At 40.2% G+C, this 21451-nt stretch overlaps 1 protein-coding gene across 1 annotated transcript in view; it reads right to left on the bottom strand.

Moving 5' to 3' along the window:
- The window catches only part of nphs1 (NPHS1 adhesion molecule, nephrin), a 35985-nt gene extending 15729 nt beyond the window's left edge, over window positions 1-20256 (bottom strand). Inside the window, exons 1-10 of the mRNA XM_062422471.1 lie at window positions 20193-20256; window positions 17241-17435; window positions 13147-13269; window positions 7416-7538; window positions 6362-6443; window positions 5541-5644; window positions 3575-3696; window positions 3190-3361; window positions 1191-1348; window positions 114-255 (exon numbers count right to left, since the gene is read on the bottom strand). Of these exons, the coding sequence (XP_062278455.1) occupies window positions 114-255; window positions 1191-1348; window positions 3190-3361; window positions 3575-3696; window positions 5541-5644; window positions 6362-6443; window positions 7416-7538; window positions 13147-13269; window positions 17241-17435; window positions 20193-20256 (1285 nt within the window). The remainder of the gene's footprint in view (window positions 1-113; window positions 256-1190; window positions 1349-3189; window positions 3362-3574; window positions 3697-5540; window positions 5645-6361; window positions 6444-7415; window positions 7539-13146; window positions 13270-17240; window positions 17436-20192) is intronic.
- Between the last annotated feature and the right edge of the window lie 1195 nt (window positions 20257-21451).

Below are 21451 nucleotides of genomic sequence, written 5' to 3'. Positions count from 1 at the left end.
CTGAAGCACTATTGATGTATCAAATGATAAAAATGTCGCTCAACTCTGATATTTTATGGTGGTTATACTTACTAAAAATGCAAACATTTAAAAAAAAAACTAAACTCACTTACGGTAGACACTGAGTTTGGTGATCTGGGTCTTGGAGAAGTGTGTGCCTTGGTTGAAAGCCTCACAGGTGAGTTTTAGCCCATCCTCTTCCCGGGAGACCTGGTGGGTCATGTTGGACATGGTTGTCATCCCACCATTGTCTCCCTGCAGACACAAAGCACAAATGACAGCTCAGTCAGTGGACAGAGATCCTTGGTTTCTGGCATTCTCTGTCTTAGGGGAGAGAAAAAAAATCACAGAGAAAAACAACCTACACTGGATTGTCTGGCGAATACAGATGGCAAATTAGCTGCTGTAATAACTGATGTTGTGCATGGTCTGAGATAAATAAGCATATTCATCTGACTCGCCTCCTTTGCACACTGTTATAAATTGAGCAAAGCATCATTTTGCACCTGCCTGATAGTGGTCATGCCTATGCAGCACATCTGGTTATTAAAGCTATTATTGAGGTGATTACTGTAAAAGCCACAGTCAGAAAGACTAACAAAGACACCGGACAGGAGCGTCAGTCTTCATTAACCTCACACTGTTTCAGATGCATTAAAGCTCACACACAGCACACTGAGTGCCTTGTGTAAGATCAAATGAAAATGCTGCTGCCAGATGAATAAAGAGCTTGTTTAATAATGCTCATCTTCTGTGTCAGCTTTTATTCACTACTTATTAACATACACAAAAGAGGAGAAGAGTGGCATAATACTCTTTTTTGGAATGGGTTGGTGATTCATTTGCAAAGCTGCAGCGGGCCTATTCAGAGACTGCTCATGGTCTTACCATTTTCTTTCATCTATGGAGGTTCACGTGAGATTGCATATTGAGGATTCTGCTAATTCAAGGGGAGGGTTTTTAATCATTTTTTGTTGATACCCTAAAGGCAAGCTTGACTGAGGGGCAATGCTTTTGCACTTTATCTGTCATGCTTTTTGCCTTGTGTTCACAAAAAAAGAAACAAAAATATGCCCCCCAGCATGATCACCAATTATAAGACATTGTGTACACTGTATTTTGCCAAGATTGTTCCTGTGTACCTCAGGTAGGTCTCAGATTTGTGCAGATTGTGTTCTGTGTAGTCCTACCTCTTCCACAATGACATCAGTGGTGTTGAGCTCCTTGTAACCCAGCCACCAGCGAATCTGGACGGGGGGGTTACTGGAAGTGGCGTAGCAGCTCAAACTCAGCTCTTGTCCCTCAATGACCTCAGTGGAACCTGACAGAATCACCTCTGCAGGCTCAACTGATGTACACACACACATTCACACACAAATATACAAAAAAACTGTCAGTAAAAATATCATCCCATGAATACTACATTCAACAGCTACCTTTTCTGATCACAGTGGCAGCGCAACTATTTTTGGATGTGGAACATAGAGATGTATCAAGGGTGAGGAGGAAAATCACTTTGAGTGGCAACTTGTTTTCTCAGGAGGTTTTCAATGTGGTTTCTAAAGTCTGCAGCGTTTTAACCACAGGGGGAGACAGGGTACAATAGCTGAAGGCAAAGTGCAATAAAGCCTTGGGGGGAATACAAAGACTGGGGACTGAGCTGGCAGATATAGGGGGGTCATGTATGTAGATCTTTGTGCGTATGTGTGTCTATCCCATATGACACCAAAGGGGTGAATTTGTGCGTGCCACACATAAAGACTGTTGAAATAACACAGATGCCGTGAGGTAGAGGAGGCATATTCATAGTACGCTAGTGAGACTTATTCTGTGCCCTCCAGCCTCTGCCGGAGCCTAGAGCGCAGTCAGGCAGTCAGCAGCTCATGTTCAACATCCCTGAATGGATGACTGGGAGGCATTGCACCAGGGCCTGTTTGGGGCCTGATGAGGAAAGGAGGGGTACTGGAATAACTTCAACCACCTTTACACACAGTAACATGAGGAGATGATTTCTGAAAGGACCAATCCCAGTTCAATGCATATCTATGTACTTCAATTCCCACAAAAAAGTTGAATGTGTGCACCTGTACAGAAGCTGACTCATGAGCCATGCGTACAAACATTTTGGAGACAGGAAATTGGTGACAGAGACGGTGAGGTGGTGAATTGAAACCAGATGTATAAGAATTCCTCTCACACATTTAATTTCAATATCAAATGTTAATATCAAAATTATAGATCCACTATCTGACTACTTTTAATTTCAGGGAATTGTTTTGTTTGTTGCATAGACTGTATTAAAAGCCTCTGCAGCTGTCAGCCTCTCAAACTTTCCTCTTATCTCCTATATTTTATGGTAAAATATTGATATACAAGATGTACATCAATATTCATGAGGGCTTTTACATTGACCATTTATGCTTAATTGTGGTAGTGTAGAGAGTAAGCTATGACGTTTCTCCATGTATGCATATTTTTTAAGTTGATCGTGATTTATAGAAAGAAAAATGCATGCATTATTGCATACATACAGTTGTATTAATCTGATTATTTTTTGGCAAACGCCATTTTTGGCTTTTGTGCGCATATAAACTTTTGGTTTAAAACCTGCAAACTGTTTTATAAATGAGACCCCTAGGCTATTGAATATTAATTCTGTATTTGTTTTATTGTTGCTGAAACAAACACTTATATTCAGAGAGAAAAGTATAATCTATTAACCATGGGTGTTGCTGTCGCACAAAGTGTAGGCTTTACTGCCTCAGGATTGTGCATTGAAGCAATTCAGCTAAATTTGCGTAGCCATATGAAAGAGCATGCAGTGATACTAATCTGGAGGCAGTCGGAAATATGGGCTGCGGCCATAATAATCATTAGTTTCATTAATGATATTAGCATTAGAATTTTGCTGGGACAGCATAAATTGGTTTTGGAGGTAAGACTCTTATTATATTCCTCTGCCTCATGTCCATATCCTTAATAATCCATGGCTGTGAATCCTGCTAGGGCTTTGTGTGTGTATGTGTGTGTGTGTGTGTGTGTGTGTGTGTGTGTGTGTGTGTGTGTGTGTGTGTGTGTGTGTGTGTGTGTGTGTGTGTGTGTGTGTGTGTGTGTGTGTGTGACTGTCTGTGTGTGTGTATGTGTGTGTGTGCAGCACTATGCACTATATTAAGCATTATTTTGACTCACAGAGCACAGTGATTTTACGGGTAACAGACAGAGGCAACAGGGACACCAGATTGACGCTCTCACAGCAAAGCACTGCCTGGTTGTCTGCAGGGGTGATCTTCAGGTTGAGGATACTGCTGGACTTCTGGACCACAATGTCCTCTTCCCATGTTGTGGATAGAACGTCCCCATTCTGACACAAAGATGAACCATCATACACAAATGAGAGGCAACATCAATTCTGTGACAAGGATATGTTTGCATAGTCCCAAATGGTGCAGTCAGTGTAGCTCAGAGAATAAAGCTTAGAATACCTACACTGCAAGTTCGTTAACTAAAATGACTCATTTTGCCAGAGTTACATTGTGTTTCAAAACTTCCTTAGCAGATGGTACATATGCATTACCTTGGTCCAGTGGAGGGTGGCTAGGGGGTTTCCACCATAAGATACACACTCCAACGTGAGCATTCTCTCAGCTTTGACTTCCTCTCTTTCCAAACCCACAATAACTGGAGGCTGAGGAGGGTCTGGCCATAAACAAGAAATAAAAAGTACAAATGGAGTTGACAAAGGCATAGATGGGGATAGAAAACTGAAGAGAAAAAGGTGAGGGAAGAAAAGGGATGTAGAGAGGGGTGGAGGTGGGGAAGGGTTGGTGGTGAAGTGACCATCAATAGGATAACATAAAAAAGAAACTGTACTGCGATGAGAACACTTTTGGCAATTGAGTAGGAAGCATCCCTGTTTGTTGAGACAGTGCCAATAAATTGGGCCCATCAACATGACTGTGGGATAAGAGGTCCAGATCTGATGAAAGCATTAAGTATTAAGGGAGCAGTGAGCTGGATCCAGTCCATAAAGCAAAATAACAGATGTTCAAACAGTAATAAGGCAACGTGAAATATGAATAAATTACAGCCCCCTTGAATAAAATATATGCAGTAAAATAAATTAGAGGAGGACGGGCCTTTGTTATTACTGCAATCAGTTTCAGAGAACAGCCTGGGCCAGTGTGACAAATTGCCACCTTGCTAACAATCTGGCTGGCTGAAAATGTCCACCGCGCTGGCTTTGATGGGCTGGCATGTCGAGTAAGACTGCAGCGGTGGTCCTAAGTTCTGCAACATTAGCACTTAGCACAGAGCCCTATTGTTGTAATACAGAGCAGAGAGATAGAGAGGAAGGAAGTAGTGTTCATGGTTATTGGTGATTGTTAAATCAGCAGCAGCAGCATCTAATGTGGAGGAGTATAGATAGAGACAACATTAAAGTGTCTAGTCAGCCTGTGGATAATACAGCAGTAGAGCTGGAGGAAGCGCTTGCTGCGGAAAGTGTCAGCAGCCCTGCTCCACTTTAATCAACAACATGATTTAGGCCTGGGAGAAGCAGGTGGGTAGACTCTCAGGGCTGAACAATCAATTACTTCAACTGATCAACAGAGTAGAAAATACTAAACCTACTGTAGTAAACAGAAGCTGTGGTGTGTCACACAACAATAGCTTTCATTGTTGTCTTACCAAATAAAAGGAAAAAAGAATGTCTAATGCAATGAGAGAAAAAGACACAGCATGTACAGTAACAGTCAAAAGTTTGGACACACTTTCTCACTGATGTGAATGGGAAGGTGTGTCCAAACTTTTGACTGGTAATGTATGTCAACTAACCTTTGTGGTCCAGTAACAGTTTTATTATATAATGTCACACATTTTGTGATAATAACAAGAAAGCAACAGAAACAGCTTCCCCTCTTTCCTCAGTGGATTCTACATTTAATTTGAGCAGATGAACATAAAAGATTCTTGGTTAGTTTTGTAGAATTCATTATTATTAACTCTGGTGGCCTTACATTCCCATATTAGTTTGTTATAATTTTTTTTTTAAATCTGTACTTGAAGCCTTGCTGATATAACCCATCTCAGTTAGTTTAATGGTTCATGTGTTTGGGTAATATTGGGGATATGGTGTAAATCATTGTAATCTTGCTAAATAAAACAATCAACCTAAACCAAACTAATTGAATTACATTGTTGGTGTATGATTTTGATCGATTTGCCACCACTGTAGACACTGCCATGTATCTTCAGGTGACAATGCTTTGGTCATATCAATCTCAGCCCACCAGTGACAGCTTTGTGAAGTGAGGACTGTCACGCTCATGCTGTCTTCAAGTAGGTGTGAGTTTGCCTTCAGGTTGAATGTTTCTCCTTGGACCACTAACACAGACTGAGCGCACTAGGCTGGTTACCCGTGGGCCTCTCTGAGGTTGGGTTCTTGTGTGTTCATTTGTATGTTTGTCTGTGATTATGTGGAGGCGTTTTTTTTAAGAGAGGGGGCGTTGACTGTCAGCTTACAGACACGATGAGACACTCACAGTACACGCTCATGGTCATTGTAGACTCCACAGGCCGGAAAAGGGCGGGGTTCTTGGCGTGGCATGTCAGCTGCTTCCCATTGTCAGAGTTCAAAGCTGTGACCCTTTGAGAGAAGGAAGAAGGAGAGAATAAATAGAAATGAGGTTCTTGTTAAGCCATGCAAATGTTCAAAACATCATATCATGGTCACGGTCATGTTTTGCCACTTGCAATAACCATATAACAATATATTAAAAAATGCACAATGTGTGTGTTGATGTGCATCGAAAGGCTCATACAATATTGTGTAACACAAGCAGTGCAGTGGGTTTATTCTGAGCCTAGTTTACTTTTTCAGTTTATGTCTTCTATATCAAATTACAGTACAATGTCAACCGTAACAATCACACATGGCCCACTGCTGTGTACGCTCAGTGTGAATATGAGGAAGGAGCATCAATATTGCTTAAGACCTTGGCTCTTCTGCAATAGAGCTGAACAACGCAGCAGCTCCTCAGGACCAGTGTTATCTCAGGATATGACAAGAGGTTATTATCTTTGACACAGAGGAGACAAGCAGGATTAAAGTAATCTATGGCCCTGTTTAATGTATAGGCACCTGGCGAACCGGTGAGGATCAGATCTGTCTCGCTGCTGGAATGTAATTTTGTGCATTTGACAGAAGCTAATTCAATCGCACAGTGCCAAGTAACAGTTCGCTGTGTGCAGAAATTCATTGTACTCACTAAGACAGAAGGAGAAAATAAGAAACAAAGAACGACTTGGAGAGATTGAGCAGGCTGGTGAGGAGAATAAGTCTGGCAGGGGGGTGAACACATACGTTACTTCAGCATGCGTGTTCAGGAGCTTATCCTTTGAGCCAGACATGGTGAAAGACTCTGAACCTGTCAGCTCGACTCCGTCTAAAAGACACAATGGGGGGAACACATAGAAAAAGGGAAAATACTGCGTGTAAATTTGTTCATGTGAAACAGAAACATCAGTGTTATTCTCCTGTGGAATGGTAAATACCGGAATATGATAAGTATGTGTATCTGTGCGTGGGTGCATGTGTAACAAGATTCATAATACTGCCACTGCCTCAACCTGTCTTTAAACTTACTAAATAAATACTAATTAAATCAGTGTTGAGATTACATTATCACGAAAGCATAATTACAAATCATAAAATATAATGAAGATGTATATTTTAACAACAAACGATAAAAAATAAATATATCTTACCTACAACACAACCCTGTACATAAATTCACACCAATAGAAAACAACAGAACATCTCTCTCTGTTTCGAGAACACAGTGTAATAGGTGTGACAGAGGGAGCAAGAGGCAAAAACAGAAAACGGTAAAATTGCAGTTGTTTTTGTTAACAACAAGGAACTTGTGATACACCCACTATATATGCATTGTAAAGTCAATGGATGTTGGAAATTCAAATGTCTATTTCCTCCCACACAGAGTCTGTTCCTTTCAACTCTTTAGATTTAAGATTAAGGTTTAAGATTAGTCTTTTTTGTCTCTATTAGGATACATTTGTCTAACATTTGGGAGAACACAGGTGCACATGCCCTCTCCATACAATACATCTGTATACACGTACAATCAAACCACAGTTAATGTGCAGTATCACAGATAAACAAAACATACTGTACAAATCAAGGATATTAAACAATGCCCTATGTCAAAAATGTAAGGTACAGGTTACCAAACGTTTCAATTCAAAGAAAATGAAATAAGAAATCTTTACTGAACTTGTATTTGGTTGTTTTTATGTAAATATATTCAGGGGGATATCAGAAAGACTATTGATGTTTGTTTTAACCATCAAGGTTGACCATCTCCATCCCATTTAGTGCAGATGAAAGGATGACTCACCTTTATAAAGTGTGACTTCAGCCTCAGTCTTTGCATCAGGGGCAATGCAGGTAACCGTGTACTTCTTCCCTGCTACCCAAGGTACTGCCATGTCCACCTCAAAATATGGCTTGGACGGAGGAACTGAATACAAGAAACAACAGCTCAGTTTCATAATTATCACATCAGCAACCTATTATTCATCATACAAATTTTGGGATAGTGAAAGCTGGCATTATCTTGGATATTAGCTTATGCAATGATATGATAAAAAGCACTTGTAACATTTGGGAGTGACTGGGATGTCACGCTGTCAGCTTTTGAGTGATTTACTACAATGAGGTTTGATGTTCTGTTGAGTTAGAATACAAATTGTGGACATGAAGAGAATACAGAGATGAAATAGTGATGAAACCGATCCAGTGCTAATCTATCATAGAAAACACCAAACACTTCCCCTCTAAGATCACCCCCAAGCTAAATATGTGTTTCTGGACTGATCAAAGCACTCTTCACTTCTCCACTGTTCTACTCAACAATGCTTTTATCTGACCATAAATAGGAATTCCAGAAAAAAATAAAATAATAATAAAAAATAAAAAAACACATAGCTTTTAACACAAATAACTAATTAAGAAATCTTTCACAAACAATCATCAAAGAGATTTCTGCAGATCTTTGAGCCACTCTACCAAGACTATCAGTTCAATCATCCGCACACTACAGAAACCTGATTGTCTATTGTGCCAATTTTTAGCGGGTGGGTGAGCTTGTACAATTAGAAAACTGTAGTTACTGTTAAGGTTGTTTTCTTTTCATCAGAGATCAAGTGAAAAGGCTGCCTGAGTTCAAACACGGAGTAGGGAGTTGGAAAGCACAGGAAGCATACGTGTGTGAGTAAAAGAGTCTGGCAGAGAAGTTAAGAGATATGGCACGAATGAAAAGTGAGTGTAAAACAGGCTGCAGAGGAGAGCAGGGGCAAAATGATAGTTGCTGTTGAAGTCTGAGAGATAAATCCCTTGCTAATGTTTACCAGCTGGACAACAAGCAACCAAACCAGCCAGCCATCCAGCTCTTCTCCACTCTCTTTTGGCACATGAAATTAACTCCTAGCCACTAGGAGGAGCTGTTGCTGTGTGCAGAGGCGCCCATTGGCTCCAGTCTGCTATTGAGACAGATGAGATGTGGCTGCAGCTTCAAACTGATTTAAAAGAAGCAATTGAATCTGTGTGGACTGTGATGGGTTACCCAGAGCACTGCAGAGGCGCGTGCTGCAATAATGAGATGCATTTGTTTGTTTTCCCCCCCTCTTCCCTGAGAAGATGACTGGGCCATGCATCTATTGACAGTCCCTGCACTCTCAATCTACTCAGGCCCACACGATTCACAGGGGCGCATCACTTGTTGTGCTCGAGGAGCGTCTGGCAGCCTAACAAATCCTAAAATAAGAATAATGATGTGTATGTTCGCAAATGAGGCAGGCAGGTAGCACATTTTTTCCTTGCTCGATCATGCTGGCCCATTCCTTGTATCTCTCATTCACTCCATCATCCTTCTCTAGCAGCGCGAGCCCACCCCCCTCTCCCCACGCTATCCTTCTTGACCACTGCAGTTAAACTGCAGAAGTGCGGGGGAAGGTGTGTTCCAGCTTCGACTGAATTACAGCCCTCTACCCATCACATCCACTCAGGCAAACCATGTGACCTAATCAGTCCAGTCAGGATGATTTGTACAAATGTGATAGTACATGCGGGCAACAACAAAACACACATTCTATTCAATTTACAAGACATGCACTCAGAGGAAAGAATAGACAGCAAACATAAACTCTTAATTAACTCTTTCTCCCCCTTCTTTGTCTACTTGCCTGTTGGTTCTTTGTTTTGTCTCCCTGTCTCTCTCTCTGCTTTCTAGCTCTATCACTCTTATTAAGGTACATATACTGTATGAACACAAAAAGAGATAGGCACGCATACTTGCTCCTGCCGTTCAGATGAGAAACAGTGAGCTGCAAAACTTGATTCATTAGACAAATACAGACGGATGGATGGATAAGGCAGAAAAGGAGCAGATAAGCAGACACACATCAATATGCATAAGCTGCTCTTTCCACACATCTTTCTTTCTCATTCACATACAGATGCACCAACCTTCTCTTCTTTGCAAACAAACACCCAAAGATAAACTCAAGTCTACAGTGCATGCAGATTTGCACGCACAAACACACTGACACAGGCGAGTGAATGTGAAGACAAGCTACATTCATCTCACTTCTCTCTAAAAACAGCCACCAGCGTGTGCACAGTCTAACATGTGATATCAAGCTGATTTTCCGGAAAATATTGGAGAAGGCTCAGAGGATAAAACAGTCTCTAAAAAGCTTATTATACTGAATTAAGAAAATAATGGAGGCCTGGAAAATCAGACGTCTCAACACCAGACAGACACAACTCATTGGTTTTATCTCTGGGAAACAACACATCAGCTGAAACCACTCACACATGCACATGTACATGCACAAGGAGTTGTTTTTTATGCTCAAATGTGCATGAGGACACACACACACACACACACACACACACACACACACACACACACACACACACACACACACACACACACACACATACACACACACACACAGGTCTCAGGTGTGTGATCTCTGGCAATGAAAGCTTCTGAAACAGTGCTCTTTTTTTCAGCATTCCCTTCCTCTCTGTCTCCTCTTTCCCGTCTGACTCTCTTCTGTTCATGGGGGAGAAGTGGAGCAGGTGTCTAGGACAGAAATAAGACCCTCCCACTCCAACTCCATCACCCTTCACCCACCTATCACTCCTGCCTGTCCCACTGCCACTTTCTCTCTTGCTTTTGTTTTGTATCCATTACATAACAGTTTAATCCTTATTTGACACTTCTCTCCCAAATGACCATTTACAAATTTCTGTCACATACTGTCTGAACTGATTCAGTGGTAAATCTGTCTTACTGATAGATTTAAAATTATATCAAAATCTTATATCTATATCTAATTTAAAAGAATATCAGAAAGACAAGATATTTCAGTTGTCACTATAGTGTCTCATTTTACAATTTAGCAGAGATTCCCCTGCTAATTGTTTAGACCCTGACACTGTAACATCATTCTGGAACTGTAATATGCACTCCATCACACCAGTGTATAACACATCGTCCTCTGATGGGGTTATATCTTGGGTGACTGTCAGAACTTTTTGTGAACGAAGACGAATAAAGTCACCATGTTCTACTTTGCTTGTGCCCCCATTTGTAAGTTGTTCCATTATTCATAACAGCGAATCATAAAATGAAGGCTCATTATATACTCTTCAAGTGCTAAACTCATTAGCTACCGCAAAAAACCTCACCATAGCCCTGGTTCCTAAAATGTCCTTTAACCTCCAACCAACACTGATAATAAGCTTACACACATGGGCACACACATGCACACACACATCTCTGTAAGACCCAACTATGGCAACTGAATGAGTAACACAGTCTAAAACCAGAACACATCAAAAAACTGTCTTGAACATTTGCAGGAGGCATCTGTACAGGCATGCAATGCGGTGAGGGAGAGAGTTGTTCATTAATAGGATTAAATGCTAAGGCTAATGGTATAAACCGAGACACAGGATGTGTCAGGTATGTGACGGGCACAGTGCGGGGTAAGTTTTAGCAGAGGAGGGGGTTTCAGTGGAGGGGGTAGAGGTTGTTATTGTCATGGATTACTCACTGCCACTTGATCTGCCTATTGCAGTAATCCCCTATCTAAGCTCTGCAGGAAGGCAAAACACACAGGAGTTATGTTGCACCAATGGAAATGTCTTGAAAACATCTCTTTGTAAGCCCATGGATGGGGTTTATTGACATTTTTGCCTCCATCTCCGCTATTTAGTGCCTGTTGTGATCCATCTTGAATTAGTCAGTCATGATATCGCTCCCTCTGACCCAAGAATCCAATTATACGACCAGCAATCTCTGTTTTCTTTTCACATTCCCCCCTCTCTCCCACTGTATCTCCTCATAAAGAGTTAATTGTGTTTTGATTTGATGCAGGGCTTGATGGGCTATGGACATGGTTGACTGGACAGGGGTGTAGGGCCTTGGGAGCTGTAGTTCAGTGATGGAGAATTCCATGGGGACCTCATCAGAGACAGTACTCTTCAAAAGGATGCACCGTTTCCAGTCCCAGTTCAGCACTAACAGGAAATTGAATTCATCAGCTCATTATCAAACCCCAGATTAAGTCATGTATTTTGAATCAGTTCATTTGGTGGGGTGGAACAAATGACCATTTAGGACCAAGACTGCAGATTACTTCTTAAGTCAGTCTCTTCATTCTGTGCCCTTTGTAACAGCACAGCTGCACCTGTCCATCTTCAACAGTCAACAGCTGGAAAGTGTTCCCAAGAACGCCAAGCAAAAACACCAGCTGAGATGTGTGTGGAGAGGATTCAGATCTCAACACGTCAGGAGCACAGGGCAGCAGTAGCTTTCAGTCATGGTAGATACAACTACCAGCAACCCCCGGTGCAACACAAACATAATTCCCACACAGTTTGACCTTTTCAACAAAGCCTGAGGCAAGTGTGTTGACTTTGTGTATGTGGGCGCACATGCAGTAGGCATCTCTGAGGTAATAAATGTGGGAGTCTAGCCTGCTGTGGCTGCAGGTGTAGGCCTGCTGCAGTGTAGAACAGAACACTATCATTCAAAGGAGACGTCTGCGGTCCATGCCTCCTCCTACTCCACACCACCAACCATCCCTCCCACGGTCCCATTGATGTCAGAAAAACCTGTTTTCTTCCCAGAGGGAAGTGAGGCTGCTAGAATCGCCACAGCAACCCCCCTCCAAAAAAACCCTCTCCATGGTCACCAAAGAGAAAGCCTATAAGAGAGAGAGAGAGAGAGAGAGAGAGAGAGAGAGAGAGAGAGAGAGAGAGAGAGAGAGAGAGAGAGAGAGAGAGAGAGAGAGAGAGAGAGAGAGAGAGAGAGAGAGAGAGAGAGAGAGAGAGGGAGGGAGAAACTGTGCAACAGAGAGAACAGGGTGGGGGATGTAAGTAAATGAAATGCGCCTGGACAAGAAAGAGTCTTTTCCTTGCCACATATGGGCTTGAGTGACAACAGGTGGTCTAATATAGTCACACAATTACATCTATTTCAGCCCATGTCTGAGTTGGAACTTCTCAATCACTTGTGTTATAATTTATTCCTATGCAAGGGAAAGACATGGTTCGCCCTGAGGCTGTCAGGGAAAGCAGGCTATACTGATATTTATATATTTTGCAGCTGCTGGTTATACCCATAGACCTACTGAAACATGCAGTAATGGAATAGTGCTTGTGAAAAAAATAAATATTGTCCAAAAAATTAGAAGAACATAGGACTTCCTTCATGGTTCATACATGCTTTAAATATGATTTCTGCATAAAGGAAACTGCTGAGTTTTACTGTACCAAGGACACATTAAATCTAGTCTCTGAATTCAAGTGTGTGCTGCTTCAAATGAAACTGCCTTGTATTAAGGGAAATTAAAGCTCTTTATCAATAGAAACGAATATTTAACAGCTCTTTATATGCTGATTGCTGGTCAAGAGGTCGTGTATGTTACTGGAGTACTGAGGATGCTTACTCAGTACTCTTTACATCATACGTCATTTTGTTGCTCTGCCAAAATAAATGTTTATAAGCCCCCAAGATCCTCTCTGTTCCAAAACTTCATAGTTTTGCTCACTTTGCACATTGACCCAGGCTGGACTGGAAATGATTGCTCGACTGCTCTCAGACCGGCCCACTTGGCATTCATAGAAGGTGTCGTCTTCCAGTTGAGCATTTTCAATCTGAAGATGGTGTTGCCCTGAAATAGAGATGGAGAGATGTATTTCTGTGAAACATTATGTTGTGATAAGGATGTGCACACTAAATACATGTAAATGATTACAATCAGGTTTCTGTAGTTATACTTACACACCGCTAAATATAACACCCACTGTTTAGAGCTGTTGCATGTATATCGATAAGTACCTCCTGAAGGCCCTATTTCTCATCTTTTGATGTTAGTGTGTCTGAATTATAGGCAATTGTCAACTAGTTAAATGGGAAAATTAACAGTAAAAGCAATCTGTACAATCTGCATTTCAATTCAATACGGTAACACACCCTACTACAGACTTTTGTGTTTGATTAGATTATAAATAGACCATTTTCTTATTTCTGTAGAATGGAAACATTTCTGAGAACATCCTGCTGCAGGCATTTACATTTACATGCCAGTGGTTGTCTATACTCATAGCAGAGACATTCTGTTACAGAATGAATTTCCCGAACAGAAATCGAATCCCAGATTCACAACACCGACTGAATAAACTGTCTATTAATTGATGCCAGGCAGAGTCCTTCTCTCTGTATCTCTCTTCTGATAGTCTGGCATGCCAACGGGGCTTGATTTGTTTGATGCATTGCCATAACCTGTGGGGATTAGATGATGTTCAGTGTTGGTTCTCCAGTTCTCAATTCTCTGGCTCACAGCCTACTAACATGTGCAAAATAGTATCTTGGTCTGACAACCACCCAGGTCTAAAAAAGCATGTGTCAAGTAAGCTGGCGAGATAATTAACACCAACCAGAAGCAATTTTCACATCTAAGTTATCACTGAGTGCACTAAGAGAGAGACATTGAAGTTATTAATCATATTCCTCTTTCCTGAAATTACACACAAATAGTTCAATGAAGTTGCAGAGAGTATGTATTTATGGTAGGAGAGATGGGGGATGGCTGCAATGTGATTCGTGTATTTGTCCATTACTCTGTATTTATTTAGACTAGGGGCCTTCAGAATTTTGGGATATAGTATAACTACACAGCCATTACGGCTGCGGCAGCAGAATGCATTGTGCATGCGTATATTTGCCTTAAAGATGAAGACACTGATATATTGTTATTGTTAAATGTTGTTCGATAATGAAGAAAGGTGATCCTACACAGCACAATGACTAATACTGCGCGTATTAATAGCAATATGATTTTTTTATTTTTCATTTATCCAGTAAATTTACTATTATTTTTACACACAGAGATGTGTTGAAAAGATCAAAATTATATAGATGAATGTAAATTTGTTTAAACAGTAGTGTTCATATGGTCTTCTCTCAGATCTAATATTACATTTTATGGCTAACTTTAATGTGGCCATTTGAAGTAAGTGTTCCCCATGGCTCTGTACTTGGTCCTCCACTGTTCATCCTCTACATGCTCCCCTTTGGTAACATCATCCATTGTCACAGTCTCCACTTCCACTGCTACACCAATGATGTCCAGCTTTACATCTCAATTAAATCCATAACCAGTGCAACCCACTCCACTCTCACCAACTGTCTCACTGAAATTAGATCATGGATGCAAGCCAACTTCCTCAAACTAAACTGTGATAAATCAGACATGATAGTCATCTGCCCCAAATCCCTCGCCAACACCACTCACAACTTCTGCTTCCCCATCGATAACTCCACTCTGTCTCCTGCCCCACACGCTTACAAACTCAGAGTCATTTTCAACAGCAACCTCTCCTTCGAACACCATGTCAAACAAATCACCAGAACTGCCTTTTTCCACCAAAAAACATAGCTTGTCTCCGCCCATCACTCTCCTTTTCTGCTGCCAAAACTTTGATCCATGCTTTCATCACATCCAGAATTGACTACTGCAACAGCATTCTTTATGGCACATCATCCAAAGTGCTAAATAAACTTCAGTACATCCAGAACTCTGCTGCTTGCCTGCTCACCCACTCTTGCTCCCATGACCACATCACCCGTCCTTCGGTGCACTGATCTGCCCATATTCAAATCGTTAATCAAAATTAAAGTTTTCAGAACAGCTTTTAATGTGTGATTAATGTTGTGTGTCATTTGGTGTGTTGTTTTCTATGATCAAAGATTTCATATTGTCATTTGTGTAGTTGTTTTCTGCTGTACCAGATACACACAAGATGATGTGTGAACCATCTGGAGGTTCTTTATCACGTCTTTTTTTGGCTCTGTTCAGCATTACATTAAAAAGGTAACATACACACTATGATTCTTATTGTCAGGTGACTATATACTAATTAAAGCATACTTAAAAACATTATATTACATTTCTATCAAGTGTGTTCCACTAGTTGTCACTAAATTCTAAACAAAGCACCTTTAAAAATAGTGATATTATCTATCTGTTATTAGTTAAGAAAGATAGATAATATTTCCAGTATACGTTATTTTGTGAACATTGTCTTCAGGAGTGTTCATTCATAATTAAATTTTGTCTAATTGACAGGCTGCATGCCCTGTACTACAATTACATTTAACCTTGTGGATCAATCATTGTAAATGAATTAAGAAAAAAATTGCACTTAATGCTTTCGTGCTTTGAACGAGCAGTTTTATTTTTATAATTCACATTGTTGATCACAAATGCATGACATCCTAGATCTGGGCTCATGGCAATACGAATTTACATTACTGCCGCAGCTTGGGGAATCTAAAGGGTGCTATATCTACTGTAAAGTATATGTTGAAATCAATGCTGGCCTCTCTTGTCTGCGTGAGTGTGTGATTTCAGGCTTTTTTAAGCATCAATAAACATCATTGATGGTGACAATCAGTGAAAACTGGTGGAGTATCAAGTGCAGTCAAGTGTCATCTTAAATGATTTTGCTTTTTCTGTGAAGTGTAAAGTGATTGCATACATCAGTCTTTTCTTTTCCTGGTAAAGTGTACCTGCGCTGATGGGTATTTTATTCATGAGTGTAAGTTTGAGTGTTTGGCAGCTATTGATGTAAAAACAGGCAAGTTTTTTTAGAACCTTGTAACTGCTTTTATGATTTATTAATAATTAATAATTTGATCACTGATTACTAATCAGCTGACAAACAACACTTTGCTGTTGTGTTGATGAAAATGCTAGGTATTAATAAGCATGGACAATGTATGCATGGGCATCTCTCAATTATTATATGTTGTTGGTGGTTTCACACATGGTGCAACAGTGAAGTGCAGCTTGTCTAGTTGCAGGCTGATCAGGAACAGATGCTCTTCTCTTACTCAAGATTGCCTTCTAATTGGCTATTACTTTTTATAGACTGCGGTGCAGATTCTGCAACACACTTTATTCCCTGCCACATTTCACTGATTTGCTGACACTCTGTTGCTTAAATTTCTTTTTTTTTTCTTTACATGTGTGGGACAGTGAGGGGTGTATGTGAGAGGCTGTTGACAATCACATCACCTCCTCAGTCACAGATGCTCCCATACAGCCAATGTGCCATAAGGTTCTCGTAATGTCTATGTTGCTTTATTACAACACTTTGATGCCATAGCAAAAACATCATCTCATTTATTTTTAGAGTAGCCAACATCAAGCTGTATTGCTGGATGCTTCCTCAGCTGACAGGAGCACTTTACTATTAAAATCAGATGAACTATATGTCACAAGAAAATAAATAAGTATATACTGTAGGATAAATCTAATACTGACAACATGTTATTGTGTTACTTTTTTTGGTACATCATAGTGACATTACCTTTACATATTAGCTATGCATTAACCAAGTTATTTTATCTAACTCTACTCAACTGGATCTTTAGAGTTAATTCTTTATATGGGTTTTTTTTCTTTGCCCAACTCAGTAACTGAAAGCTCCATACAACTATAGAGTTTACTACAAGGTTTATTAATTATGATGACTCATTTTTGTGGCCCTGTTATCAAATAAGTTTATTTATTTAGCTTGGATAGATCCATCAAATCCCAGTTGTCCATATACTTTATTCCGTGAGTATCCTGTTTACCTCTCTTGGGGTTTCCAATCATGCTGTAGCGTGGAAAGCCTGGCAGGCTTCTCTGAGGTCCCAGGAGGAGGCCATCTTTTACCCACTGCACAGTCCCTGAGGCCCGTAGCACCTCACACCTTAACACAGCTGTGGCTCCCATCCGCACAGTGAGGTTCCTGGGCTCAGACCTGAAGGCCTGCTGTGCCTGGGTGCCTGGAGACGTAAAAAAGAAGGAGGGAATGGTAGAGGATGAAAGAGATGTGATTGTAGTTAATGTAAAGAGGTGGAGAAGAACAAAGGCTGAGTATGTGTGAAGAGTGTTATGGAGCAAATAAAAAAGGACAAGAGGAAGCATGACATAAACATACACCACAGGGATGCAGTATTGTGGTATTTTGTCTGAGAAGGCACCCCATTGTGTCTGGCCACATTATTCATCCTGGCATATGTTTTATTGATGGGAAACTGCAGTGATACGGCACTGAAAATGAGTCAATAAAGTAATTACTGCAAATTAAATCCCCCCTATCTGCCATGCAGATAGGATATTAAGGGGAGGGAAAAAAGCCTGGGGTATCAGAGACCTCGTTCACCAGCAGTTTTTCTTCAATGTCGATGTCCCACCAGCTAATTCCTCCTGGGAAGAGTAATGATTATCACTTTAATCCCCCTTGTTTGTCATAGGTGGCGTTGGCTATCCTTCAACCAGACTCTCAGGTGACATTGGTGCAGTGTGCTTAAATCAGGAAGGTAACCTTAAAGCAGACCACCCATGAGCCTCTAAAACTTGGGCTAGGATTATATGATTATTATACATAGGAGTTTATGAATATATTCAGTTCAAGGCGCCAAATGCAGCTGCATACTCCAATTAGTGCCAAATATCTAAGCGCAAATCACGTTTAAATAATGCCCCACAGAGGAGCCAGCCTGATTCCACTAGGCTGTTTGAATCTTGACCTTCATTGAAGCAATGACCAAGTTGTTTGTGAAGTGCATGCTCTGTTGCGTCTGACAACATGAGTGAGAGGCAGAGCTCTCAGATCAAGGCTGAACCAGTCACCTCACGTCAAATATGAAGGGCAAGATTGGCCATTACAGAGGATGCATACAAACAACCAAACACAGGAGAACATTTGCATAGAGTTTACATAAATGAATACTCAATACTGATCTTCAGTGCCTGCTGAAAGAGTATTATACTGTATTATTCTTGATAGAAAATACTAAATAGCAAAATATAGTGATAAAACTCAGTTTTCATTTTCCGAAAAGAGAGCAAACTTTTAAATAAAGAAATAACACATTCTTCCTCCTACAACAAGTTGAATTAATTAGCAATAAAATCGCACTGCACTCAATTTAATACATTTTGGGGTTTTGCCCAAAAGTCTTACCATAGTTTATTGTGGCTATGCTAAGCTAGCTAATGTTAGCAAACTTGTTGGCAAACCATGTACAGTAACTGGTATTACTGAGTCTGTTTGACTTCATGCCTCTTCTCGTTGTGCTTCAATAATTTTTATCACAAAAGTAAAACAAAATGTTAAACACCTCACTAAGAGACATGTTTTTGTTGTTTCCTGCTGGCGGCTTTATTTAATGTGCAACGATCTTGTTATTACCACTTGTGGCCACAGAAGCTGCTGTTCAGCAAAAGTACCTCCTTCTTCAAAGGAACAGATAGAGCATACAAACGGGAACCTATCTAACGCTATCCTGGTTCTGTTAAATATAACAACACCTCTGAAGCTCGCTAGTTGTGTTTTGTTTGTTTAATCCATGCACAAACAGACAATTTGTAGTCCTAAACAACAGCAGAAGGGGGGAGTGACTTTAGGGAGGTACCTGGATGGACGGCTACATTGATGTTTGTCAAGAAATACAGTATGTAACTTTTTCTAAACTGACAAAATGTCCTTTCAATCTGTCTGCAGAAATAAATAAATACAATGTGTTAACAGAATCAAGGTGCCAGAACTTTGGAGAGAGAAGGGCTAGCTGCCTCTACACTTTATACTAAGCAAAGCTAATAGCCTCTTGGCATTAGCCCCTATGGCATCAATCTTATCTAACTCATTTTGACTTGTCATTGCAAAGGTTAAATACTGAAGTGAAAATAATACTAGACAGTTTACCTCCAGCTGAGAAAATTTGCCATACGGTCACATCACCCACTGCATTTTGTCCTGTACAAAAGCAATGGCTCGCATGACATGTTATCCGGCTACTTGAGATCAATTTTTAAAGCTGTTAAGAACAGCCACACTTTAGGGCAGCATGAAAAGAAGGCTATTATAGAGAGGGGGTAACCACATAACAGCGCAAATTTTCCAACGTTGGAAGGGGAATATTAATGGAGTTTACTGGCAGGTCCATACCCAGACACTGAGTTTCCCTGTTACTATTTTTTAATGTTACCAACTATTCATAGGGACAACGGTCACCCAGCAAAAGAGTGAAAAAGATGGAGCTTCTGGTTTATTTCTGGACCAAGCAATAACAGCAGCAAAAGCTAAGAATGATCACAGTTTTAGTAGGTCCAGTTCATCATCGTGATAGTCTAGGTGATGTCTGCTTGGCTCAGATAAAAATTAAAACAAACACAAAACAAACCAGCCATACAGTATATAGTAAGCCAATTTATACTGAAGTAAACCTGGCATCTCAAACAAGATTATCACAATGTAAGATGTATGTGTATGAGATTTACTAGGGGTGTGTAGACTTAGAGTACAGTGATTGTACAGTGCATGCATCACCATAAACCTGTGTTGCTCAAAAAGCCAGATTGAGAAGGCAACTCATGCAAGTAAACATACAGAATCTATTATGCTTATGTGAAAATTCAGTTAAGGCTTCAATAAAGTCAGGATTCCCACTGCTGTGCTGAATGACCTACATGGATGTGACTTGAAAAGGCTATGGTAACTGTAATGATAGCTCCAGTGTGGCATTTGATTCTCTTACCCCAGATGAGACAAAGAAATGGTAGTGCTGAAGGAGACACAATCCATGCTGACAAGAAGTCCATTTCATCACATCTGACCTCCAATAGTCCTGGAACAACCATGAAAAAAACATATCAAACATATACAAACATAACTATGTACCTATACCTATTATGAATGGGATGGCTGTGGCTCAGGAGGTAGAGAGCATCATATTTTACAAGATGGAGTGAGTATGCACATTTGTGTTTATTTGCCGCATGTGTTCTTCACAGTGCACACAGCTGTTATTCACCAGCTGACGATAGAGTTGTGGTGATATGGAAAAATGTACCAGCAGGTTTTGATGTTTGTTTCATTTTTACTATTTTACTATTACTTTCTTTTGTCATGGGTTAGAGCATATTTTCATAAGCAGATGTTTTAATGCTGTTTAGGAAGATTTCTTGAGGCTCTAAATGTAGCCTTTTGGATAATGTATTAGATGGTCACAGCTGATGTAATTGGTCACCAGGTTAGCTTAAATAGCTAGTTAATTTCCTACTGTATTCATGCTTAATTTATTTATTTTAAAATACATTGCAAAAGGATTATTTATCTGCATGTCATTGCTATCCAATGAAAAATGTGTATCTCCAAATTTGGTAACTTTGGTAATGTCATGAACTACATACTGTCATTTACTGTAATCAGTCAAAATGACTGTGAGGGTTAGGCTAGGCTATTTCCTGCTCTCCTCATCAATAACCCTTTATAATCACCCTCAACATTTCCACTCACAAACTATGCAATAATGATCAGATTGAACAGATGTGATCAAAGCTGCTCACAGTTATCTGAGGCTAAGAATCATGTGTGGATCAAAGGCCAATTAAAGGATCACTCTGGAAGCACTTATTACTCTCAAAGTAGGAAGCTTATTTTTCAGCTCATTTTTTAAAAGTGATACCCAGCAAGATCATTCTCCCATCTCAGTATCATGAGCAGTGCTGGACTTTTGGACTGTGTCTGCCATGGGACATGTTCATTATCATTTGTATATATAAATTGTGTTTGCAATACTATAAACGTACTATAAAAATTACTGTTCAGCATCCAAATTTCAAGTCTCAAATGTTGGAGCTTGCAGCAGATTTTCAAATCAATCCTAGCAAGCAATGATAACATAGGTTTGTTTCAAAAGCCACAAAACATATTAAAATGCTTTTTATAATAGTCCAAACCCAATTTTAACTGTATTTACAAAATCTGTTTCACCAGCATTGTATTGGTAAAGAC

This window comes from Scomber scombrus, chromosome 7, assembly GCF_963691925.1.
Source record: "Scomber scombrus chromosome 7, fScoSco1.1, whole genome shotgun sequence".
In the NCBI taxonomy this organism is placed as follows: domain Eukaryota; kingdom Metazoa; phylum Chordata; class Actinopteri; order Scombriformes; family Scombridae; genus Scomber; species Scomber scombrus.
The sequence above is the reverse complement of the archived record's forward strand: the minus strand, read 5'-3'. Positions and strand labels throughout refer to the sequence as shown.